This window comes from Narcine bancroftii, chromosome 8, assembly GCF_036971445.1.
Source record: "Narcine bancroftii isolate sNarBan1 chromosome 8, sNarBan1.hap1, whole genome shotgun sequence".
NCBI classification, from domain to species: domain Eukaryota; kingdom Metazoa; phylum Chordata; class Chondrichthyes; order Torpediniformes; family Narcinidae; genus Narcine; species Narcine bancroftii.
Window position 1 is genome coordinate 27,223,507 of NC_091476.1, and position 26,862 is coordinate 27,250,368.

Consider the following 26,862-nt stretch of genomic DNA (forward strand, 5'->3'; position numbering starts at 1 on the left):
TCATTCTGCGTGTGCAATGTCCATGAGTAGGAAGGTGTCTTATTACACTCAGATCCTACTGAAAAAAAATGTGGGGTGTTTCCCATGAATTAAATATTGGCCAAGACCTATTGGAAGATCTGCTTTCTCTTTGATAAATGATACCATTTATTGCCCATGTCTAATTGCCCTTTAAACCTGGGGCTGTCCTTCTAGTCAGGATATTCCCACAGTGTTGTTAGGAAAGCACTTCCAGGACTTAGACCCAGCAACAATGAAGGAACAGGAATATATTTCTGAATCAATTTGGAAGTAAACCTGCAGGTGGTGGTGTTATTATATGGTGTGATCATTGTCCTTCTTGATGAGGAAGGTCAAAGGTTTGGATTCACAGATGACACATGCTGCAGTCATCCCCTTTCCTTCATTGCTTACCTCTCTTATACCCTCCCATCTGTATCCACCTTTTACTTGTTAGTCCGTGTTCCTCCCCTTTCTCCTTCCCGTCCCACCTTATTATTTAGGTGTTTACCTGATTTTCAACAGTCCTGAAGAGTTCAGGCCCAAAACATTGACCGCCTTTTAGTTTAGCATTTAGCGACTGCTGTGTGACCTGCTAAGTTTCTCCAGCATCCTGATGAAAGTCCATTAACCCATATCGTTAAATCTTCTTCCCTTTCCACCGATGCTGCCTCACCTGCTGAGTAATTCCAGCAGTTTTGTTTTTACAACATTCCTGATTTTTTTTTTGCATTTGAGAACATGTCTTTATAACCCACTACATAAAGCATGGTCCTATCCTACTCTTGAGATTTGCTAGTGTCCCTCACAGAAACTAGCCACTCAACAAGAACCATTTTTATATTAGTCAATCAGAAAGGGGTAACTACGGCTTTTGTTTAATGTTCTTGTCACTTACTTGAACTTCAGGTTCAGGAATCCAGATTGCTGCCTCTGGAATGATTCCTACCGCACACATGACCTACAGATGGAACACAGGCCAAATAAGGGCAATGCTCGGCAATTACATACATCACTAGTTCAGACAGGATCAAACTTAAGCTTTCCGACGGAGAGCAGCAGCAATCATCAAAGATTCAGATCACTCAGCACATGGTGTTCTCGCTGCTACCATCATGAAAGAGGTGTAGGCGCCACAAGACTCGCACCACCAGGTTCTGGAACAGCTGCTACCCCTCCACCACCAAACTCCTCAACCACAAACTCTATCAGGGACTAATTTAAGGACTTTTAATTTGCACTTTATTGATTTTTTTTCCCTCTCTCTCGTATTGCAGTTTGTTTACATTTCTTTATTTGTTTGCATATGCAGTTTCTTTTTTCGCACTGCCATTAAGTGGAGATTTGCCCACAGGAAATCTCAGGATTGTATGTGGTGTCATATATGTACTCTGACAATAAATCTGTAATCTTCAAAGTGGCCTGCTACATAGTTCTATTCCCCAGATTACTTCTTGTGTTCATGATTAAATAATGTTCAATACCAGTGCCCACAAGAACTCACAAAGCTGCCTCTCACTTTGCTCGCATGTCAGGCCATCTCCAACTTCATGATCATTTGGTACATCACTTCAACATCTCCAAACACCCTTCCTCCTCCTATCCATGTGTATTGACTATTCCAGAAAGCACGTATAGGTATTTCACACAGGGGTTTGAATACAGTGATCCATGAACAGCAGAAGGTGGGGGAGGGGCATTGATTTAAGGGCACTTTCCAGATTTACCTCCCTGGCAGCACGTTCACCAGCCTGTACCGCTCCATCCATGTACCCACTCCACTTGGTAGCCGTTTCGGTGCCAGCAAAGTAAAGTCTCCCAAAAGGTTCTCGCAGAACTCTGCACATTGAGAGCAAAGTGTGTGAGTTCATCCATCAAACCAAATCACTTCATCTAGTGCTCAGTAATCATCTCCTGCTCACCCAGAATCTGCATGCAGTCTCACTTACTGAATTCTGATCAACAAGTGCTGTCTAAGTGTTCGGCATCACAGGTCACTGTGGAGCCTTTGGTGCCAAATGGAAAACACCAATGTTCATTAATTTGTGTGTATCTCCATCTGTATTAGTTCGGGATGTAGGAATTCTTCACCAGTGAGGCAACAGCCCCAAGAAAAGTCCTTCCCAATATCCACTCCCTTGACTTGCTATTTCCTTCTGAGACCTGGACTGCAGGTCTCTCAAGGCCTCAAAAGAAAATATTTTTTTTTTCTGTAAAATTCTCCAATTTCACTGGGAGGATATCTGAACAAATGCTAGTGTCCTCTCCCGGATGACATCCCCATCACTGGGGCTCTAAGCTCTATTGAGTAGGTCATACCAGTCTCATTCCCAACACCAAACCAGATCTGCAGTTGTGATCTTTGTCATCAAGCAGGCAGAGAATTCAATAATTAGAGAAATACAAGATCCTCACAGAATCTCAGACCCATAATCGCGATTCAGGTTGGAATTGAAAGCCTTGTGAAACAGATTGGCATCGTGCATAAGTGATGGAAGGAGTGCAGCATCTCAAACTACCCACCTACCTTTGCCACTGTAGAATGGTTCCATGTCAATGTCAACATGATATACTGGCCACAGTTAATCGATACATTGGTGCAATCAGGAGTAAGCATACTGATGTGGATACCTGCCAAACTGAACAAATGTTCCTGGTGGGAAGTATGCTGTGTAACAGCCACCTGAATACTGTTCTTCACACCAATCCTTCTCTTCATAATGAACGGCCTGGAAAAAAGAAAGGTCCATCTTGGAATTTCATGTAATAACAAAAGCAAGATTTATGCAAGACTCTATATTCAAACTCATTTTCTTTCCAGAGGCTGTGGGACACAATTCTTTGACGAATGGCCTATTGAAAGCCATGGAGCAATTGGGAGTAAAAAGTGGCCATGTTACCTAGAGGGAGGCAACCAAAACTAAAATTTACCATTTCTAACATGCAAATGCTCTTTTACCTCTGTCAATACATTTTTATAGATTCCCCTGAACCTGGGTGAAATGTGAGGCATTGACTTTGCTATTTACATCTTACTAAAATTTCCAGGAGTGCATTGGATGTGGAGTAAGCTTGACGAAAAGAGATTTCACTTTGACATTTCATGGGCAGTATCAACCCCCTGGAGTCTCAGAGCACTTTGTAAGAGTAAAACCACTATCTTAGATGGAGCACTCCGATGACCAGATCGTTAATCTGTACTGTTGAGTAAGAGTAGTGTACTCTCTTTCAATAGTGACAAGGGACTTCCATAGACAATGGGTGACGGTAACATGAAAGCCTTGCCATCATAGCTCCAAAACCAGTTACTGGTCATCATTTATAACTTGGACTTATTCAGGAAGATTGGCTGCCCAGATCAGTGTAATCAGTGAAAGGAGAAACCACTGCCTGGAAAATGTAGCAGAAATTCAACAAATTCTTCCAGCATAAATACGTCTTGTTCACAGATTGAATGAATCCTTTCACCCTTCCCACTGGACCTGCAGAAAGCCTAGTGCTTATTTTAGGGCTACTTAACTAAATGAACAATGACCTGAGCGAAGTAGCATTGATTCTTCCGGCCAAATTATCTGCTTCCATAAAGGAAGTAATAACATTTAACAATGTCCATTTGATGCATTAAAGAGTGGAAGCTCCAATATTCCTGGAATTCACTGCTGACTCTGGTTGGCGCCTTTTCCCAGCTCACCCTATTCACTGTTTACTTGTCCCTTACCCAAGAATCTCTCACAATGCAACAAGCAGAGTGTAGAGTGCGTCGAAAGAACCAAAGACTTGTTGATCCAAACCAAGGCTTTTATTAACTAAAAGACTGGAGCATATCACAAGTAGATCGACCTGGTCTGGCTAGGAGCAATCCTTTAAGACCTGCCAGTAGGTGTGGCTACACTCTCAGCCAATCATAGTCATCCTACAAGACCATCTGTACATATACACATTGGTGATAGAATCTGTACTATCACACAGAGTAAAATGTGTTTATGGATATTGGGGAGCTGCCTGTGGAGGCAGACTGGAATTTACAGCCTGCTTAAGTGAACCTCTTCCCATTATCTGAAGGTTTCATCTTCAATACTTGATTATTTGTGACTGTGGAATCTCAGAGTAAAGGTGCTTACATACAGGGCTTCCTCAGTCTCCAGAACTCGTGCATAAATCTGGCAGATTCTTTTCTTTCTGAAGAGAATGAAACAAAACTAATCTCAATTAAAAAGTAACCAGATTACAAGTGAGGCACTAAACACCACATACATTGGCAATCTGGAATAATCCAAAGTAATACTCCAAATGTCAGACAGATTCGAGAGAGAGAATCTGAATTAATGTTTCAGGACAATATCCTTTCATCAGAAAAGTTAGTGAAGAAATAAATTTTAAGTGGCAAAGTGCAAAAGGAAGATCAGTGTATGGGATTGTGAGGAAAGGGGAAGAGAAAGAACCTACACATAATTTTGTCAGTAGGTTAAAGGGCCATGGGAAGAACAAAATTAATTAATAAGAGGCAGGTCTGTAGATTATATAAGTAGGGGGAGATATACACAAGATCTGAAGAAGAAAATAATATTGTTTCTTTTCAAAATATTTTTATTGAGTTTAACATATAAATCCTCATACAACATCTTTTAATAAAATAAATAACAGGTCGTATCATATACATATGGTTAGAAAATAAGTAAAAGGACATTAAACATTACATAATGTAATGTCCAAACTTAAATTCTTTCATTTTTATGCAGAAGTGTAAAATTTTTGAAGCTTCACTGATTCATATGTTTTGGGAGAGCCCCAATTTAGGAAGATTTTGGAAAAACATTTTCCAAACTTTATCAATGATATTTAAGATCAAAATAGAACCATGCCCTTTATTTGCTTTGTTTGGTCTTTCTCACAAACCAGATATACCTCTATCTGCAACCCAGGAGAAAGATTTAGCTTTTATCATATTGATAGCCAGATGAGCAATTTTAATGAAAGGGAAGGATGACTCTTCACCTACTTATACACATGATGTAATGTCCAGTTTAAGCTTAGAGAAAATTAGATACAATATTAAAGATGGAAAGTTTCAATTTGAAATGATGTGGGCCCATTCATAGAACACGATCATGATTGGAAGATTTAAGAAGTTTGGATGCTCCGGTGATTCTGTCTAGTGTCTGAAAGTCGCTGTTCGATCCATATCTTTACATCCTTTTCTACAAGGTTATCTTGATTAGAGGGAGGTGTTAGATTAGATTTAGATTGTTTTTTTAAATTTTTTTTAAGATTAACTTGTTAAATATGGTTGTCATAGATCATATTAAATTAGACAGAACTTATCCTTTGTTTCGATCAAGGGACAGTCTAATGAAGAAAATAATACTATTATGTTATGTTATAATGCAGAAAATATGATAAACAGGAAAAGTGATAGAAAATGGCTAGAATTGCTAATTAAGTGAAATTGTTGAGTTCATTGTTGAGACCTGAGGGCTATAATGTGCCTGATAGGAAGATGAGGATGGACATCAGAGTGGTGGAATGAAAAATTAAAGTGACAGGAAACTCTGGACCACCCTTGGGGTTGAATGCAGGTGTTCTGAGAGTTGTGATACAATCCACATTTGTTTTTCTACTACAAAGGTGAGCACATCATGAGCAATAAATCCAGCTCATAAGTTGAGTATTATGAATAATTCTGAATATTAAGGAGGGGCACGGTTAGTATAGCTGGTAGTGCAATGCTATTACAGAACCAGTGACCAACGCTGTCTCACCCTTCACACTGCAAGGAGTTTTGTACATTCTCCCTGTGACTGCGTGGGTTTCCTCCAGATGCTCCAGTTTTGTACATTGAAATGTATAGGGGTTGTAGGTTAAATGTGGTATTTGGGCAGCACAGACTTGTGGGCCAGGAGGACCTGTTATTGTGCTGTATGTCGAAAATTGAAAAAAAGAGGGAATCAAGTGATAAGGGGTTAGAGCAGGAAAGTGATATGTAAAGAGAAGATCAGCCAGGTTGTCATTGAATAGAGGAGCAGGAGATGAATGGCTTCTGTTTTTATGTTCATATATTTTTTTAAGTGCATGAATTAATACCACATGTGGAAAGTGTGTTTGAAACCCTGGGAAGAGGAAGAGAGGAGGTTACAGGGCAGGTGTTGGATCTCCTCCAATTGCATGGGAGTTGTGCAGACGGAAGAGTAAAACAGAGAGTCCTGACCCATTTGCAAAGCTGAAAGGAATGGGGAGGGTTAGGGACTGACATAAGGATGGGATGCCAGAAATAATAGAGGATGATCTATTGAATGTGAATCTTGGTGGGGTGCATGGTCAGGCCAAGGGGAACTGTATCTTTGCACTGGGCCGGAGGGCTGGATGTGAGAGCACGAGCAGTGCAGAGAATGGAACAGGTATGGATGATGGACCATTAACCATGGTGGAAGATGGAAGAGAAAGGAAGACACAACAGAAGCAGTGTCATGGAAAGTGGCATTTGTCGGTTCAAGTGTGACAAAGACAAAGTGAGGAGAGTGATGTGAAGTCTTTTTGGGAAACAAGACAGAGGAAATGTACCATTGAATATTGAGAACCAAAGCTGTCACTTTAATTCTCTATCCCACTTTGACCTCTATGTCTTTGGTCTCCTGTTTCAACAAATGACCAGTCTAACCTCCTCAACTACAGTTTGGGCACATTACAACCCTCAGGGCTCAAGGATGAATTCTACAATTTTTGATTACTGGTCATTTTTGTATGTATCAAAAGGTAATTCACCTGTAATGTTAACTCATGTGTTCTGTTTTCACAGATGCTGCCTGATTTGCTGAGTATTTCCAGCTATTTCATTCACTTCAGTTTTCAAGCAAGTATCCTGAGCTCTATCTTGCAGTTTCCCCTCTGCTGTACTCATTTATCTCACCCTGCTTACACACCCAACACATCAGCTGTGGTTAACAAACATTCACCACTCTCTATGAGCACCAACAGCACTTGTGTCACCTGGATAATGTGCTCCCTAGTACAGGTATTCTCCTCATCCTTTTCCCTTCTTTGCAAATTAAATCATGCTTGGCTTCTCACTTTTCTAATTCTGGTGAAAGGGCATTAAGCTGAAACATTGTCTTTGCTCCTCTTTGCACCAATACTGCCTGACCTGCTGAGTATCTCAGACATGTACTGCAATAGTCGCACAGAGTACTGTGAAGTAATTGCAGGCTAAGTACAATTGCCACATGCATTGGCCAAGGTGGGGTTTGGAAGATTAAAGTATTCATGAAGGAGAAAAAAAACTGACTAGGCAAGGTGTGAAGAAGTAATTAGAATGGGAGAAAATTCATGTTGAAAATTAAACAGCTTTAAGGTTGTGTATTTGATGTGATTTGTTGAAGAGTCTATAATTTCCTCTTATTGATTAATGGTTTTTTAAAATAAACATATTCACTTTTTGATATTTGTCATTTCTTTGGACAGAAAACTTAGTTGCAGCTTTCACAAAGTGAACTAGCTTCAATTCTAATGAACTATTTTGTTCTTTGGCTTATAAAGAACAAAGGCTTTCTCAGGTTGGCTCATCAGGTTGTACTTGTGCAGAAGACAATAAACTTGATTTGACATTACATGTCATTTGGGCAGGTCCAAACTTTGAACAGTAGGCCAAAATAGTTAGATAAAATGGACAGATTACATCATGCCTCTCTCAATAAACTTTACAACCACAGCCCCAGTGGGTGACCCATTATTCACATTATTATTATCTGCAGACAATTTATTATTTATTTCATTTACAGAACCAATGTATGATAAAACCATCTTAAAATGGAAGCCATTTTAATAAAAGATGGAAGCACTTTGATATGACTGAGTACTTTTAACCTTGCTTCTAAGCAGTGTTCTCTATGGGAAGACTGAGAACTGTTGAAACTTTAAACACATCAATGCTGAAGGAAACATATAAACATACTTTTCATGCAAAATGGTTTTAAAATATTTTATACACAAGGTCACATTATATCAAATCAAATATCAAACCACCTACCTCTCTGCTTTGGTGAGATTGAGCAAGAATCGAGCCTTTCTCGCCAGTATAAAGCTAGAAAAGAATAGAGGTAATTCACTATAAACTAATAATCCAGCTAATGATCAATGGGACTGTCAAATTTCAGGAACTGTTCAGTTCTTTTCCATGGAGTTTAACAAGATGAGACAATTTCATTGAAACATGTGAAGAAGTGACAAGACTGTTTCCTTTAGCCAGAGCTTCTGATATCAGGAAGAGGGTTGGGGGTGGTGTTAGTTTCAAGATAAGGGAAGCTAGATAGAGCCATGCCTTTTATGCAAAGAATGTTAAATGTGTGGATTGCAGATGTTCAATGAGAGTAAATTCAAGATGAGAAGATTGGATTAATGCACACTGAGTCGTGACCTGGGAATAAACAGAGAGTGAACAAGATACAGGATTATCCATAATTTTATTAAATGATGAAGTTATCTCAATATTGTGGCCTACACTTGTTCTTATCTCAGATTTTTAAAAGAGGTATAATAAAGGTTATATTAATGATTTGTTTGAACCAAAGTATGTTCAGCAGATTTGAAACTGAAGGTGGTTAAGATGCTTAGAGGCAAGCTCTGACATTATTGTTCCTACCTTTGGTGAAACAAACAATTCATTAGCTTTTATTACTGATTCACTGTATTTGGAGATTTCTGGTTCCAGGAGGCTGAGCAGTGGCTTTTCCCAAGGTTGTGAACCCAAAGTAATAAGGAACAGCATTTTAAGATTCTTATAAAGGAGATGCTGCAAACTATCTCAAAGCTCATGGATTTCACTGATTTCAAACATGATTAGCATGTTTGGGAGTGCAGTTATCAGAATTTGCAACATCAAAATTTGAACAGAAAATTAACCAATTCAAAACCAACCTGTTTCCTTTGTTCCTCTTCTGTTTGTTCTTTTTCTTTTTAACAAATTACATATTTCGGTTTAATCACAAGACAAACAAAAATTCAGGATACCACCAGTAATAATAACTCCAGCAGTGGTGAAATTTTGTATTCTTTCACCATGACTTTTCCCACATTATCTTGAAAGTGGCAAATCCAATGTTTCTATATTGTACCCACTTTTTAATGTTTACCTATGCTAAAACATAAAACAATAAATTTCATGGTGCATTTCCTCAGCTCTGTGAACTGTACCCCATAATTGCAGGGTGTGAACCATCTGGCTTGGTATCATCCAGTGTCAAGGAAATAGGGGACTCCTCATCTTCAATCATCATGGTTCCACAGAAACCTGTCATAAAAATACAGTTAAAGAGTATAGAGTAATTCAGCAGAGAACAGGCTCTTCAGCACAACTCACCAATGCTGACCATTCTGGACTAGTCTATTTGTATGCATTTGGTCTATAGCCTTTTAAACGCTTCATATCCATAGATCTATCCAAATATTTTTTGAACATTATAATTGTATCCTCTATATCTTCCTCTGGCAGCTCGTTCCAGATATTGACTACCCTCGGAGTTCATTCTAGAACACAGAGATGTTTTGTGGATAGGATGTGCATGATGGGACGCAAGTCTTGACAAATACTTCAGCCTAAATGTTGTTTAGAGTAACTTAATCGCAAGAGAGTGCAGAGCAGAAGAGAGATTAGGTTAGGTCCTTACTTTATTATGCTCAGACCAGTGCTGACTTTACCCCTCTGGCCAAAGGAACTAACAAGGAATTTTGCCAAAGCATCTACCTACTGTAAGGTAAAAACATCATGAGATGGGACCGGAGAAGGAGTCACCCAGTACTAAGGAGTAACAGAATGCAGATGTGACCTTGTACACTCAAGATAAGCTTTGCACTAACAAGAATGATGTGCAGCAGACTAACAGAGAAGGATAGCAACAGTTTATTCATTGGACAATGTAATGGTATGATAATTTACTAAGTACGTATCCTTCTTTTCTTTGGCTTGGCTTTGCGGACGAAGATTTATGGAGGGGGTAAAAAGTCCACGTCAGCTGCAGGCTCGTTTGTGGCTGACAAGTCCGATGCGGGACAGGCAGACACGATTGCAGCGGTTGCAAGGGAAAATTGGTTGGTTGGGGTTGGGTGTTAGGTTTTTCCTCCTTTGCCTTTTGTCAGTGAGGTGGGCTCTGCGGTCTTCTTCAAAGGAGATTGCTGCCCACCGAACTGTGAGGCGCCAAGATGCACGGTTTGAGGCGTTATCAGCCCACTGGCGGTGGTCAATGTGGCAGGCACCAAGAGATTTCTTTAGGCAGTCCTTGTACCTTTTCTAAGGTATAAAAAAAACACCACTTGCTGATAACGGCAGTATGCGCCTTCTCCAACTAACACTGTTAGTTCCAAGTGTTACAATCCGGCAATAAAGAACAAAGAACCTTGATTTCGACTCAGTCTGGTGTCTGACTCACTCATTCATGAACAAAGCAGACCTAACACTACTGAGACTCTAAAACCACAAGAAAAACAAAACTGCAGAGGCTTTAAATCGGAGAGAAAAGCAGAATGCTGGAAACAATCAGCATGAGGAGTGAGAACAAAATGAATGCCTCAGCTGACGACCTTTCATTAGCACCGAGACAAGTTAAAAATCAAGCATGCTGTTACGAACTAATTACTTATTAGTATTAACAAAGGAACAGCAATGGAAAATTCACAAGACAATGGTAAATTCAAAATAATAGTTGTTATTACACTATTAATAACATAACACTTCTTACTTATCTCTAAACTCTAAATTTAACCCACCTATGCGCAAATGTAAATGTGTGTGTGTATTAAAGTTCATAACTGTTACAGTTTCTGAAAAAGTCACTTTTAAAAGTCTAGTTTCAAATATCTTGTTGAGTTCAGGATCCTTTTAAAACACACTGCAGAAGTAATTATGAAGCATTTTTTAAAAACTTTATTTAAGATTTTATAACATGAATAACATATAGAGTTACATTTAAAAAAATTAAGAACAAAATAATAAAATTACAATACAGTATCAGTAATCTAAATAAACTATACCCTCCCCAATAATTATTACACATTAATAACCCAACTCAAATTAGTCCAACCCCCCCTTCCCCCCAAAATAAAGAGTGAAGAATTAATAAAGTTAATAATATATGTGAGAAAAAAAACCCACTTACAAAAAAAAACAAAAATATAACCGATTAAAATACTAACAAAAAGAAAAGTAGTTAATACTAAGATATCAGACTTAAAAAACATATTTAAATCAAACTTAAATGCATATATTTAACAAACAGAGTTAAGATGAAACATAACTCAAACTTAATATAAAAAATTAGTAAAGTTAGTAACATTGTCTATCAAAAATTCTTAAACAATAATCAATTCTTTAAAAAAATTGTAGCATGAGAAAAAAAAGATGGAATAAAAACTTTCTCTATAGAGATAAACCTTCACCAAATATCAACTAACTTCACATCTATCATCATATTAGTCACATAAACCACCATCTTAAAACAAAATTCAAACCTCATTAAACATTGTACAATTCAATTTTAGTACTCTTCCACCATTTTTCCCTTTTACTCTTGAATAATTATCCAATATTATGAAGCATTTTTAAACATATTTTCATATCTCATTCAATTCATGATTCTCTTCATGAGGTATCTCTCAGATATCTTCTTCAAACAGGAATCACTATTTTCTGGGCACAAATGAGAAGTGGTCTTACTTATTAAAAAGCCACTTATATTGTATCTCCTGTGAATAGGATTATGCAAGTCCTGTCTTTCCAAGAGGTCAAGTTTTCTTCCATGATGAGGTTGCACTCTTTATTTTCAAAAGAGCAGACAGAAAGTGGTTTCCCTTTTGAAATCCACTTATTTTCTGTATTGGCCTTTTATTAGGAGTAACACATAACAGCACCTAATCTGGTAACTGTAATTCAGCCCTGTCATTCACAAGGATCCAACTCCTGTGTGTATGTGTCACAGTGTCTTGACTTCTGAACTGAACCAACAATGTTTGAACTTGATAATATATTTCTCCATATCATGTGACATTTACTCAATCAATGAGCTCAGTCTCAATTCCTGGAAACGATATGACTATGCACTGGAATCCCTTATAGTTTTAGTTTCATTTCTGCAAAATCTTGCCTTTTCCAAAACCACTCCATGTCCATAACAACCTCTGACCTCATCTCTGTTCCAAGAGGCTTAAATAGTTTTTAAGAATCACACCTGATATTTGAGTTTCAATTAATAACACTTCTGTTCCATTATGGCTCTGTTTTCCAGATGTGTCACTTGGAGAATGAACTCTCTCTCTCTCTGATTACAATGGTTCTATACAAATGTGCTGTGACCTGTGTGTGACCCTGTACCAGGCCACAATTCCCTCACTAGAAATATATTTAACTCTATAACTACTAAAACATTTTTACATGAAATATAGTTTAACATTAATCTAAATATTAATATTATCACAGATCCATTACAATGCTTTAAGTTGCAGAGAAGAGGGAGGGGTGAAATGTCTATGATAGATGGAGACAAAATGACTTAGGTAGCTGTGATATCTGAAATTATACAAATTTCTGAAAATACGCAGAATGTCATGTAGAGAATGTGGAGAGAGAAAAGTAATGTTAAAAGTTGATGATCTTTCACAAAATTGGACAGTCTGTCATTTGAAATTCTTGAATTCAATTTTGAGTTGAAAAGTCTATAACGTGCTAAGAAGATGAGAGGGGTTATGTTGTCTTGTTCTGATAAAAGTTAATTCATCTGGCATATTAGTACTGTTTCTTCCGCCACTGGTACTTCCAACATTTTTTGTTATGAACTTAAATTCTAAAAGACCAACACAATACATAAACAAACATATATACAAGGACTGTGACATGGCAAAATACTCCCAAGGACTTCATGGGAACATTATCAATCAACAATCCAGAATCACATTGAAGGTCATTAGGTCAAACAAGTTGTACAATATCAAAATGTACATGCAAATCAGAATCAGTCCATTCTACTGAGTCAAAACCAATCAACAACTGATCACATACAGGCAAGGGGAGAAATATGGCATGTCACTCAAACTGGGAAGTGTTGTAACTCCTGCAGTGAAAGAAGAACAGTACCGGGGGACACAGAGATGTGGGAAAGGAGTCACGAAGGGAGTGGTTCCTGCAGAAGATAGAAAGGGTTGTGGCTGGTTGCAGCTGACACAAATGACAAAGAATGACAAGCTGGAATCAAAGGCTTGTGGGGTGAAAGGTGAGGAGTTGAGGAATTCTGTCTCTGTTCTGTTTGGAAGGAGGGGTTGAGACCGCAGAGCAGAATTCTTTGGTACACCTGATTTGTATAAAATTATAATTTCCAAAGCAAGATGAAACTTGCGTTATTTGAGGTCATGACAGAGAGGTGTGAAGTTGTGAGTGTTATCCATCCAGTTACATCACTGTTACTATCTGCCTCATTCTCTAACAACACTCTAGGTGTCAGATATCAAAGTGGTGGAGAATTTCTACTAAAACATACAATATTCTTATTGTTTTCTCAGTACTGTATTATAAATATACAGTAAAATAGTCAACATACTTTGGTTTTGTTTTTTTAAATTCAGTTAAAGTGCCCATTACCTGCTGAGGTGAATACAAAAGGCGCATTATGTAAGCAAGATTGGAGAGCTTTCTCTTGTCCAACCACATCTTATATTATCTATTATTATATGATTCGCTATGTGTGGAATCTATGCATTAACAGCTACATTTCAAAAGTAGTCCATTATCTGTTAATATTGAAGAAGTCTTATAAAATGAATTAAATAAGTGCAGTTCTTTTTTTTTCAAATTAGCATGCAAATAGGCTTTGGCCTCTGTTCATGTCTAATCAGTATGCATCTCTTAACCTTTACATACCTTTCTCTCTCCAGAAAGGCCGGTTGTAGTAAACCATACATTTAATGATAGAGCCCATTGGGACACGTTGGATCAACTGGTTTCGCAGAGGAGGCACTGGAGGACTGTAATGGATTTGCTGGGTGAGAGCTGGTGGGATAGCACTGATCACATAATCCGCCTAGAAAGATCATAGAAGAAATTAATCGAGAGGAACCAGAGAAAAATTGGGCAAGAGAAAAATATTTGGAATGATGGAAGGGGTGTGTGTGTGGGGGGGGGGGGGGGTGCGCGCAAAAGAGATTGTAAACATCATTTATTCCAGGTCAAATTGATTTTCAATTGCATGGCCCTGGAAAAACAATTACTGTGCAATTCAATTACCATTCAAAGGTGACATTTTACAATAGCAATGCACTAGTCCTGGGATTATATACAGTCAGGCTAGGATTTTAAAAAAATGTAGCTGCACTGTTGCCAATGTTATTATAAAATGAGACTGTCTTAGAGTTTATTGTAAAATGCTTGTATATCAGCATTCAATCAAACACTAGCAGCCTACATTTAATTAAACAAATTTTCAAGGTGCTTCATAGAGAGACAAATGGAGGCATGATATGTAGCTTGGATGACAGAGCCTTGAAATTTTTGAAGGAGCAGAGAGGACTGGAAGGAGAAGCTAGAGTCATTTTTTTTTTTGTTGCCATTGATGAGGTAGAGATAATAGACGACAGCCAGAGGAAGAGAGTATGGAGGAAAATGCAAACTGAATGATTCAAAGCCAACAAGCATTTTAACAAAAAATAATCTGGGTTTAAACCAGCAGCGAAGCAGAGTGCCAGTATTTGCATGAAATTCCTGAAGAGATAGGTGTGGTGATATGTAATTACACCACTAGGTCACTAGGGGTCGTCCCAGTGACCTTGTCTATAAAGCAGTCCAGAGCTACAGTCTAGCCTTCCAGGTTTGTCTTGCAGAGAGACAAGACCTCTTAGTGTACATGTTAGTTTATTAAAGCTGTCTTATACTCGCACTGCTGTTGTGGTTATTGTCAGTACAATAGGCATGGAGAGTCAAGCACGGGATGGGAAACTGATAGCTTGAGTTTTGGGTGACTTTAGAAGGGGGCTGTGGTGGTGGCAATGAAAGAGAGGCCAGGAAGTTCTTATGGTAACTAAATTATGCCTGAGTTTAGGTGTGCTGATGTATTTTGTGGAGAAATTCAATGGAAGGTACATGACACCTAAAGCACAACCAGAATATTGAGATGCAAGCAATCTGTGCGAATGATCAGGGAAAGGAAAGAAATACAGAGTCAATGGTAGGTTGTCTTCTGTATGTAATAAGCTCTGTGAGTTCTGAATAGGCAGTGAATTCCAACCTCAGACATAGAAGAGTTTGGCTCTTTACATTCTCTCTAAAGTTCATTTTCAACCCATCCTTATTATCACTGTCCTTATTCTTTCCTTTTCAATATTTTTATTAACATCAAAAATTACAGAGTACATAAGGATATATGTTAAAAGTCAGAAAATACACTTAAATCATAATTTCATTCAAGGTAACCCCCATTTTCAATCAAACAAACTGCTTTGTTTTAATATTTTATTATTTTTTAATATTTAAAAAATCTAAACCCACTACCAAGAAGCTGTTTGGCCAGAAAAAAGACAAAATTCTTATTAGAGTGATTAGTCAACACATTCTGCCTTCATATCAAATCAAAGACCATAAAAGTAATTCAAAAAGGGTCCCGACTGTGGTGATATGTAATTACACCACCAGGTCACCAGGGGTCATCCCGGTGACCTTGTCTATAAAGCAGTCCAGAGCTACTATAATGCAGATTAGAAATTAGAAGTGTCCAGTAATGGGCACTTTAACTGAATTTAAAAAAAAACAAAACCAAAATATGTTGACTATTTTACTGTCTAGCCTTCCAGGTTTGTCTTGCAGAGAGACAAGACCTCTTTTTACTAATAAACATGTTTTAATAAACATATTAGTTTATTAAAGCTGTCTTATACTCGGACTGCTTTTGTGGTTATTGTCAGTGCACCGACAATCTGTGTTATTTAAGAAATCCATAATCGTGAAGCTTAATATCTTCTTGTATAATATGGTTGATATTCTTCATTGTCGAGACCGATAGCTTTATGGAACATTAACCATTCACCTCAAGATGCTGAGCTTTTAATAAACAGTTGAAGCTTTTATCTACCTCTGAAGGAAGCTTGGAAAATATCAATTTTCCAATGAGTGGACGCACACAGCACTAAAGGAGGTCATAGGATGGTTTATATGGATACTTACTGCAATGGGAGTTGCTGTTGTATCAGGTGTGATGCTGATAATGGCTCCAAAAATGAAGAAATATTAATTACTGTTCTCAATTCAAGATAGAAAAATAAATGATTGAAGGATAGAATGTTGAAAGAAGATTTGGTTTTAAAGAGTTAATACATGAATCCAAACTTCAATGCAATAACTTTTATTTGTAAGTCACACATGGTATAATTTAATAAGACAACCATGGGATACTGGGCTTGATCCATAGAATTGCCTTTGTGCAGTGCAAAACTTGTATGTGACCTTATGCTCACACACCTTGTATTTCTCTCCATGTAGAGTCTCCACGTGGACAGAACCTTCAGTTTGTTCCACTCTCACCACTGGTCTGTTCAATCTCACACTATCCTTCATTCTTTCAGCTAAACGCTCACTTATTTGTCCTGAGCCACCAATAAATTTCCTTTCCTAAGGAAAAGAAGATTAGCATCAATATGCTGCATCTTTAAAAATAAAATTATAGTGAAACAGAAAGCATTAAAAGTGCATTAATAATAAGAGATTGTCAAAAAGAGACTAAAAGATATTTTTAGAGACCAGGGAATTGTGAAACTGGAGAATGTCTTATTAGAGTTAATGATTGACCATATTGCTCAAATAATAATTTATTTGAGCAATATGGTCTGATTTGGCACATATTGCTCAAATAAATAATCCTAGTCCCATCCAAGTTTTGTAATTCATAATAAGAGAACTGGATATTGTGATGTCCAGTTACATCTAAGGATGGGTGTCAGCAGAATACATCTGCTAGTGCAAAATGGATGACAACTATTCAGCAGTTCAGTTCGCTGATTTTTATTTCCATTAACTTCAAAGTGCACAGCATTCAAATTGTCAATAACTTAAATTCTAATTTATAATCTGCATTATATAGTAACAAGAGTTTCATTTCCGATGGCCTTATAATTACAAACACATTTACACTTTTATTGTCAATCGTCTTGAGATTAGGTTGACAAAAAACAACTGCTTTAATGTTTTCATATGGCATTCTAATTATTATTTTTAATGACAATTTTATGTAGGAATGTTATGCAACATACCGTCACCACTAGTTAACACTGGAACATAAAACTATTGTTGATTTGTCAGTGCAACGGAACTATGATATCATATTTTTATTCTGACTTGGAAAACAAATTGTAGCTCTTAGTGACGATATTTTCACAAGTTCAATTGCAAAACCATTTTCCAGTATCTTTTTTTGGTTGAAACGATCAGTGCAATGTTAAATTAATAGCTTTAGAATTTATGGGTCAAATGAATTATCAGTCAAAATTGTAAGAGGGAAGAGTTATGAGCCCAAAGGATCCCAAAACCCAGCAGCAATAGACATTCACCAAGACTAGTTTTTAAAATAAAAGTTGTTTTTAATCAACTTTAAACTTGAAAGCAGAATCAAACTTTAACTTATCTCTCTACTTAACTAACCCAAATTAACCCCTTCTAATTCTAAGCGCACGTGTATGTAATGTCTATGTAATTTAAAGAAAAGTTATTTGGTTCACAGTTCAATCTCACTTCTCCTTCTTCCAAGTTCTCTGGATGCAGGCAATTTTTATACTGTGCTCAGAATTTAACATGTATAAAGTTTACTGCTCAAGAAGGTTCTTGTAGGGTATGCAGAGAGAGATTTGTTGTTCCAGGATTTCCAGAACTGAGGTACCACCATTAGACACCTCAAGGTCTCGCTGATGACTCGTTCCCCATCAAGATTTTCCAGATGGTAACCTCTTTCTTCAGGCTACCACAGAGTTCCTTTCTGTTCCGCTTATTCCAAGAGAAACATCAGACAGATAGCACTTCCAGCCATCCACTGCTCTGGGACTTTCTGTTTCCAAACAGTTCTTCTTGTTTATTTCAGCCGTGACTGTTCAGTCTCTTTTCAGTGTCACACACACTAGCTGAGAGGGTTTATTTTCTTTCTCTCTCTCTCTCTCTCTCTCTCTCTCTCTCTCCAACTGCCAGAAAGCCCATGTGACTCTTTCACTTGCAAAACCCCCACCTTCTTCAGCAAACAAAAGGAGTTCTCTCTTGGTCAAGCAGTTGTCTTAGATAAACAAAACCCAGGAGTGACCTTTCAGTGAGCACATTGTAAGTACTTTTTAACAGCCAGTTTGTCTCCTACAAACAATGGTCTTTTATTTCATGATGTCATTTTAATTAGCACCTACTTGTGAAATGTGCATCACATTCTCCAGAGATCCTGCAATGTTACTGAATATGAATTCTTCAGTCTTTCAAATATGATCTTGTTTTAAAATGTGTGTATGTACGTAACCCACTAATCTTACCAAATTCTCGCAAATATTTATCCATTACAGAAGTGAATATCAGGCTTTCAAACCTGGCCTCCATTGGTGGTGGAAAATATTCGTCTTGTCCCTCCACATTGTTTCACATACCACAGGAACCAGAGTGCAGACACTTCATGAGGTTCTGAAGTGACATTCACGTTGACAAAGAGCGTTGCAAAACTTCTCGCCACACTGCAATTAAACATACTGAGTCATGCCACCAGTCAAAGTATTTAATAACCTCCAATTTAAAAGAGATTAAATAGTGAAAAAAGGGAACGAAGCACCATCTAAAGAAGGAAAGTCTACTGTCATAACTTAACACAGCATCCACCTGGGGTCCTGGCAGTTCCTTTCAAATGGAGTGCTCCCTTCTAGTTTAACGTTGGACAGAGCTATTCCAAAGGAAATAGACTGAAATTTTATTTCCTTCTGTTGAACATTTGTATTAGCGTGTTACATCCCACTGGTAAAATAATGCTGCTTTTGCCTGATCTCTTCTGTAATTCTACACTTTGCTGTGTTTTTAACTGCTACACTAAATATGAGGACTAGCTGGACTGCTTGCAAAGTAAACTTTCTTACTGTACCTTAGCACATGTGACAACAAACCTAAATTGTAAGTCCTGAACTTAGTGTCCTTATCTGGGAATATTTAAAATTCAAATCATAGAACACTACAGCACAGTACAGGCCCTTCAGCCTCGATGTTGTGCTGGCCTATATATTCATTTTTTTAAAGTACTAAACCCTCCCTACTCCATAACCTTCCATTATACATATGCCTGTTTTCTTTCTTTGGCTTGGCTTCACGGACGAAGATTTATGGAGGGGTAAATGTCCACGTCAGCTGCAGGCTCATTTGTGGCTGACAAGTCCGATGTGGGACAGGCAGACACGGTTGCAGCGGTTGCAAGGGAAAATTGGTTGGTTGGGGTTGGGTGTTGGGTTTTTCCTCCTTTGTCTTTTGTCAGTGAGGTGGGCTCTGCGGTCTTCTTCAAAGGAGGTTGCTGCCCGCCGAACTGTGAGGCGCCAAGATGCAAGGTTTGAGGTGATATCAGCCCACTGGTGGTGGTCAATGTGGCAGGCACCAAGAGATTTCTTTAGGCAGTCCTTGTACCTCTTCTTTGGTGCACCTCTGTCACGGTGGCCAGTGGAGAGCCATATAACACGATCTTGGGAAGGCAATGGTCCATTCCATCCCTGCCAAGGCATTCTAGTCACCCACAACTCTGCATAAAAAACTTACCCCTGATGGTTCCCCTAAACTTCCCTTCCTTTACTTTGTAATCATGTCCTCTGGTGTTTGCTATTCCTGCTCTGGGAAATGGCTGCTGGCTGTCCACCCTATCTATGCCTCTCATAATTGTATACCTCTATTCAGTCTCCTCTCATCCTTCTATGCTCCAAAGAAAAAAGTCCCCGCCCTGCTAACCTTGCCACATAAGACTTGTTTTCCAATCAGGCAACATCCTGATAAATCTCCTCTGCATCTTCTCCATAGCTTCCACATTCTTCCTGTAATGAAGTGACCAGAATGAACACAATACTCTAAGTGTGGTGTAGCAACTACAAAAGCTGCTTGGAGACTTGGTGAGGCTCTTGTTTGTGACACGTTTCAATTTAATTTCAGGACTTGAAATGTTTAAAAATAATGTTCTATGATAACGATCCATAATAACAAAACGCTTTTGTTAATAGTCAACAAAAAATATGCTAGCCTGACTCGCCCTTCTTTGTCTCCACAGCCATATTGTTCAATGTGCCCTCACGCAAGCATTTGCACCCCACACTCTCGTGCATGTGCCAACTGAACACCCATACGTGAACCCACCGCGCATGCGCCATCCGAAGACACTCACATGTGCACAGGAATCAAGATGGCCATGCCAGCCTACAGACACTGGGACACCAACTAACAAGGTAAGTAAGCATATTTGGCCCTACATGTGGTCTCACCAGAGATTTGTAGAGTTGCAACATGACTTCCCTAGTATTGAACTCAACCCCTAATAATGAAGCCCAGCATCCCATCAACTTGTGCGGCGACCTTGAAGGATGTACGGATTTTGAGCCAAAGGTCCCTCTCTTCACCCACACTCTTTTTTTTTTAAACTTTATTTATTCGTTCAGATAAAAGTTACATATATAACAATAAACAAAGCAGGAATGTTATATTTTATATATATTTAAAAAAAGAAAGAAAAAAAAGGAAAGAAACCCCCCCCCTTCTTTCAGCCAACTCTCCAAAGGACAGCATTAAAGAAAAAAGAAAAAATAAAGAAAAGTAAAATCTGTCAATATAAATCAAAATGTAAATATTCTGAATATAACAACCACCTATTAATACAAAAAACTATAGTTATCCACAAAACATATGTAATTTTTTCCATTACTAAACAATATTTCATCTCATTATGCCAAAAGTCTCAAATTTAATCATTTCAGGTAAAATCATATCTCTACCGAACACATGTTTTACCAAAGATCGAACTTGATAAAAATATGCTTACGCTTAATCAGACTGTTTAAACCCCGAACATTAAAAGTAGCAAACTTCAACTTTGACATATCCACTAATATTACTAAAAACTAATTATATCAATATATAAAGACTCAGATCAACGTAAATAGGCCCTCCAATAGGAGAAAAAGAAACCACAAATTAAAGTCTAAATAAAATGAAAATTTTTAAAAAGTTAAAAAGAAAAAAAAAACCCCAAAAAACTACCAAACGGTAGTAATCCCTAAACAAAAGTTGGGTGTGGATCACCCACCAGTGGCTGATGACTAGTAGAACATAGAGCAAATGTCTCCCTCCTCAGCCAAACAAAGAATAACAACAAGATATCATGACATAAAAAGAAAATAAAAATAAAAAAGTTCTTCTATTCATCCAAGAAATTTCAGACTCAGCGACCCCATTTCAAGGAAACGGACTCTTTCCATTCCCATTTCTCCCATTTCTTCCATTCCCAGAACAACCAGATTTTTCTTTAGGCGACAATGGCGGGCTACGTCTTTGTCCTCTTACATCTGGCAACGAGTCAGCAAAACTCATTGCTTCACACCCATTCTCAAAAAACCGAGATTGAAAGTCTCCACAAAACAGCTTCAACAATAACCTTTACGCCACAAAACTTGTTTAACTGGATTAAATCGACGCCGACGTTGAATAACCTCTTGACTCAAATCAGGATAGAAAAAAACTCTACTATTCTGAATCATTAACGGAGCTTGTCGTTGTCTCGCATTTTGCACTGCTAGACGAAGTATCGTTTCTCTGTCCAAATAATTCAAACATCGAATTATCACAAGTCTCGGTGGTTGACCAGGCAGAGGTCTTCTCCTTAAGGCTCTTTCCAATACCAGACCTCCAGAGAAAAATTCCTTCCCCAGTATTTGTGGAATGCATTCGGTAAAAAAACGAAGAGGATCTTGTTCTTCCGTACCTTCTGGCAAACCAACAATCTTCACATTATTCCTTCTACTTTGATTCTCCAAATAATCTACTTTCCTCTCTAACTCCCTCTCACGTTCATGCAATTCTTTAACAGATTCTTCCACCTCCAACACTTTTTCTGTATTAGAAGCCACTTGTTGTTGACATTTCAAAAAAAGCAGCCTGAAATTGTTTAAAATCCTCACAAGATGCTTCCACACGTATTTTAACTGTATCCAGTTCCAAACTGAGCCTCTGAGACATTTCATTTAGCATAGGCTGAATGATAAGGCTTAGCTGTTTACATTGTAATTCAGAAAAGCTCAGCCCTGCTTTCTCTTGCGTAGTGGCAGAACCAGGTAACTGCAGCTCCTGCTGCATCTCAACAACAGGCAGTTTAACAGTTTTACTGCGGGTCTGGACTCCCAGCAACAGCACCCCGACTTCCTCAGGGGGTCGACGCTGTTCTCCCCTCCGCAACCCATTGTTGCTTTAAAAACTCACAAAAAATACCAAAATATTCAGATTGGAATATATCCTGGGGTATTTCAAGCAATGGAGTCGTCTTCCGTTAAAGTCGGCAGGCTGCCAGAATCAGGATCCTCATCGGGGGCACACGCACCTTCCTTCTGAGAATGGGTAATTCCAGCAATGTCCTTCTCCTGGTGAATAGTAGTCATTTTTTCAGCTCCCACAGGCAATCTCTGGTTTAGGCTTGAAAGAAAGCAAACCTGAAGTTGTAGCAGACTGTTTAGGCTCTAAATCTTCAACACTCCGAAAATGTAGTTTCTTCTGTACTTGAGGTTTAATCTTTTTACCATTAATAGCCATATCAATTCCTTGATACTTTAAACTAAGTTTAAAAAAAATTAAACCTGAAAATAAAGAGTTAAAAACAGGTTCTTAAAAGTCTGGCCAGAGAGGTTGAGATTATATGTCTAGACTCTATGCCATCTTGCCACGCCCCCCACCCACACTCTTAAGTAACCAACCATTAACCCTGTACACAGCCTTCTGGTTTGTCCTTCCAAGTGCATCATCACACTTATCCGGATTAAACTCAATCTGCCACTTTTCTGCCCAACTCTGCATCCTTTTTATATTATTTTGTAACCTTTCACAACTTTCAGCTCCATCCACAACTCCTCCAACGTTCGTATCATCCGCAAACTTACAGACACATCCTTCTGCCTCTTCATCCAGATCATTTATAAAAATCACAAAGAGCATGGATCCCAGAGCAGATCCTTGCAGTATTCCACTAGTCATTGACCTCCAAGCAGAAAACTATCCTTCCACTACTACTTTCTACCTGCAAGCCAATTTTTTTATCCACTCAGCCAAGGTTCCGTGGATTCCGAGCCTCATGACTTTCTGAACGAGTCTCTTGTGGAGGACATTGTCAAATGCCTTACTAAAATCCATGTAGACCACATCTACTGCCTTACCCTCATCAATTTATTTTGTTATCTTTTCAAAAAAACTCAATTAGGCTTGTGAAGCAGACCTTCCCTCACAAAGCCATGCTAAATATCTTTGAGTAGTCTGTACTTCTCTTTTTTTTTAAACTTTATTTAAGATTTTATAACATGAATAACATATAGGATTAAATTTTAAAAAATTAAGAATAAAATAATAAAATTATAATACAATATCAGTAATCTAAATAAACTATACCCTCCCCAATAATTATTACACATTAATAACCCAACTCAAATTAGTCCAACCCCCCTTTCTCCCCCCAAAATAAAGAGTGAAGAATTAATAAAGTTAATAATATGTGAGAAAAAATCCCACTTACAAAAAAAACATAACCGATTAAAATACTAACAAAAAGAAAAGTAATTAATACTAAAATATCAGACTTAAAAAACATATTTAAATCAAACTTAAATGCATAGTTTTAACAAACGGAGTTAAGATGAAACATATATTTAACTCAAACTTAATATAAAAAAATTAGTAAAGTTAGTAACATTATCTATCAAAAATTCTTAAACAATAATCAATTCTTAAAAAAAATTGTAGCATGAAAAAAAACTTTCTCTATAGAGATAAACCTTCACCAAATATCAACTAACTTCACATCTATCATCATATTAGTCACATAAACCACCATCTTAAAACAAAATTCAAACCTCATTAAGCATTGTACAATTCAATTTTAGTACTCTTCCACCATTTTTCCCTTTTACTCTTAAATAGTTATCCAATAAAAGCTCCAATACCACATTTAAATATCCACAATCATTATGTTAAAATTCAGATATCCGAATAATAAAAACACATCTACAACAAAATCTACATCTTCAACAAATGGAGCATAAACCAAACAAAATTCAAGCCTCATTAAAAATTGTACAATTCAATTTATAACTTTCACCATTATTCCCTTCGTTCTATAACTAAAATAGCAAAATAATATACACCAGAATTACCACTCCTTTCACCTTAAAGTTAAAGAAAAAATATATAAAAAAAACTTATCCATCCCATTCACATTTAAATTTCAGATATTCCTTATCTACTGAATAAACTACAAAAAAAACCACATCAATTTTTAGTTTTTTAAACAATCAAATACTTTCTTATGCTTTTTTTTATATTTAAACAAAAAAAAAACCCTTCACTCTTTAATCTAATAATACAAAAAAAAGGAAAAAAAAAAAACGGGTAGGAGGTTAAAAATACCCCCTTCCGTCTAAACCGTGCAATGCGGTAACTCCCAAAAAAAAATGGGTGTGAGATAACTCACACGTAGCAGATGACTTTCAGGAAATAGTGCCTATCCACTTCTCTCCCCCAACTCTCACTTCATCTTAAACTAACATCATCATTATTTAATATCCCTTTTTTTTTAAAAAAAACATTAGAAAAAAAAAGGACAACTCTTCTTTTAATCAGCTCCAACTGCCGAGTCACCATTACAACCATTCCTTCTTGGAGCACGGCTCTTTTCTTCCATCTCTTGTCTCCTTAGAGATCGCGGCGGACTATGTCTCTGTTGAAACTGAGTAATTGGCAGCTCTTGAGTAAATGCTATAGCTTCCTTTGGAGAATCAAAGAACTTTAGTTGGCAACCATCTTGAAAAACCTTCAAAACAGCTGGGTATCTAAAGGTTGCCTTATAACCTTTCTTCCACAACAACTCTTTAGCAGGATTGAATTCCCGTCGTTGGAACATAACTTCTTGACTCAAATCCGCATAGAAGAAAACTCGATTATTTTGAATCATCAAGGGTGATTTTCTCTGTTGTGCATTTCTAATAGACACTCGTAAAATTATTTCTCTGTCGTAATAATTCAAGCAACGAACCAAAACAGGTCTTGGACTTTGACCTGAAATAGGTCTTCTACGCAAGGCTCTGTGAGCACGTTCCAGTATTATACCTTCCGGGAAATGTTCTTGACCCAACACCTGCGGAATCCATTCAGTAAAAAATTTTCTTGGGTCTGGTCCCTCCATACCTTCCGGCAAACCAATAATCTTTATATTGTTCCGTCTGGATTGATTTTCCAAATAATCAATCTTTTTCACCAAATTTTTATTTGGTCACACCAAAAACTTGTTCCCGTATTTCGTCTATATCTTCTTTACATGAATTAAATTTATCTCTCACTTCAAGCTTAAAAGCTCCAAACTCAGCCATCTGTTGAGAATGTATTTTCACCAAAGTATTAAACCTAGTACCAAGTTCAGTCATAATCTTGAGTAATACCTGCATTGTATAAGATCATTTAGATTCAAGATTCACAAAAATCTTTTCAATTGGAAGAGATTTTGGCTCAACAGATTCCTGCTTCTTCTCCAAAGGATCTTCTATTCCTTCCTTAATTCTGGTTGCCTTCCTTGTAGTATGACTGCGTGTGGAAACCCCAGCCACAGCCTCTCCAGCAATGACTGGAGGACGCTGGCTGGGGTTTTCCCCAGTCCATAATGTATTAAATTCTCCCAGTACATCAAGTTGTATAGGTTCTTGTATCTCAAGAGATGTAGTTTGCAGCGCCACCTCTATAGCTGACAAATGCCTTTGAGTAACTCTTTGTTCTAAAGGCTGTTTGGCGCCCTCTTTAGGGGGCTCTACCAATGTAACATAGAGCTCTACATCCGAACACTGTACCTCTCTCCTGGGATCCATTTCACGCTGAGTCCCGGTGTCTTTCCTGTAGGTAGGCTCCAAAACTAGAACTTTTGGAAAATGTAGTTTTTTGATGATCTGTTGTCGTTTTTTTTTGCTCTTTTCCACCAATTGTACCATCATAAGTTAAATTAACAGCACTGAAATTATTTAAATTTTTAAAGAATTTTAACGGGCATTTCTAGACAAAACAATAAGATAGAGTCAGGAGAGGACTGAAAGGCACGTCTGAGCCTTACGCCATCTTGCCACGCCCCCCCTAGTCTGTACTTGTCCAAATGCTAATAGATTGTATCCTTAAGAATCATTGAAGCAAGACTCACTGGTCTATAATTCCCAGGATTCTCCCTATTACCTTTTTAAACAAGGGGACTATATTTGCCATTCTCCAGTCCTCCTGCACCTTCTGTGGCCAAAGAGGATTCAAAGTTCATAGCTACTGTCCTTGCTATCTCATCCCTCACTTCCTACAGCAAACTGGGATACATCTTGTCTGACCCCGGGGACATCAATCTTAGTGTTTTTTTAAGAAAATCAAACACTTCCTCTTCCTTAATCTCAACAGTGTCCATCACACAAGCTTTTTCTATTCCGATCAAGGTCCTTTCCCTTGTGAACACTGATGCAAAGTATTCTTTTAGGACCTCCCCAACCTCCTTTTCCACCAGACACGTCTTGCTTCCTTTATCCTTTAACGGTTTCACCTTCCGTTCTTCACATATGCATAGAATGCCTTTGGGTTCTCCTTAATCCTACATGCCA

At 37.8% G+C, this 26,862-nt stretch overlaps 1 protein-coding gene across 5 annotated transcripts in view; it reads right to left on the reverse strand.

Moving 5' to 3' along the window:
• LOC138740534 (amine oxidase [flavin-containing]-like) overlaps positions 1-26,862 on the reverse strand; it is a 74,898-nt gene that overhangs the window by 23,809 nt on the left and 24,227 nt on the right. For all 5 annotated transcript variants that reach the window (XR_011342978.1, XR_011342979.1, XM_069893331.1 and 2 more), the window contains exons 6-14: positions 18,570-18,711; positions 16,478-16,627; positions 13,892-14,051; positions 9,184-9,280; positions 8,021-8,074; positions 4,122-4,179; positions 2,632-2,729; positions 1,728-1,839; positions 899-961 (exon numbers count right to left, since the gene is read on the reverse strand). Coding sequence is in view for 3 of the 5 variants with exons in the window: in XM_069893331.1 (XP_069749432.1) it covers positions 899-961; positions 1,728-1,839; positions 2,632-2,729; positions 4,122-4,179; positions 8,021-8,074; positions 9,184-9,280; positions 13,892-14,051; positions 16,478-16,627; positions 18,570-18,711 (934 nt within the window). In the remaining 2 variants the exon portion in view is untranslated. The remainder of the gene's footprint in view (positions 1-898; positions 962-1,727; positions 1,840-2,631; positions 2,730-4,121; positions 4,180-8,020; positions 8,075-9,183; positions 9,281-13,891; positions 14,052-16,477; positions 16,628-18,569; positions 18,712-26,862) is intronic.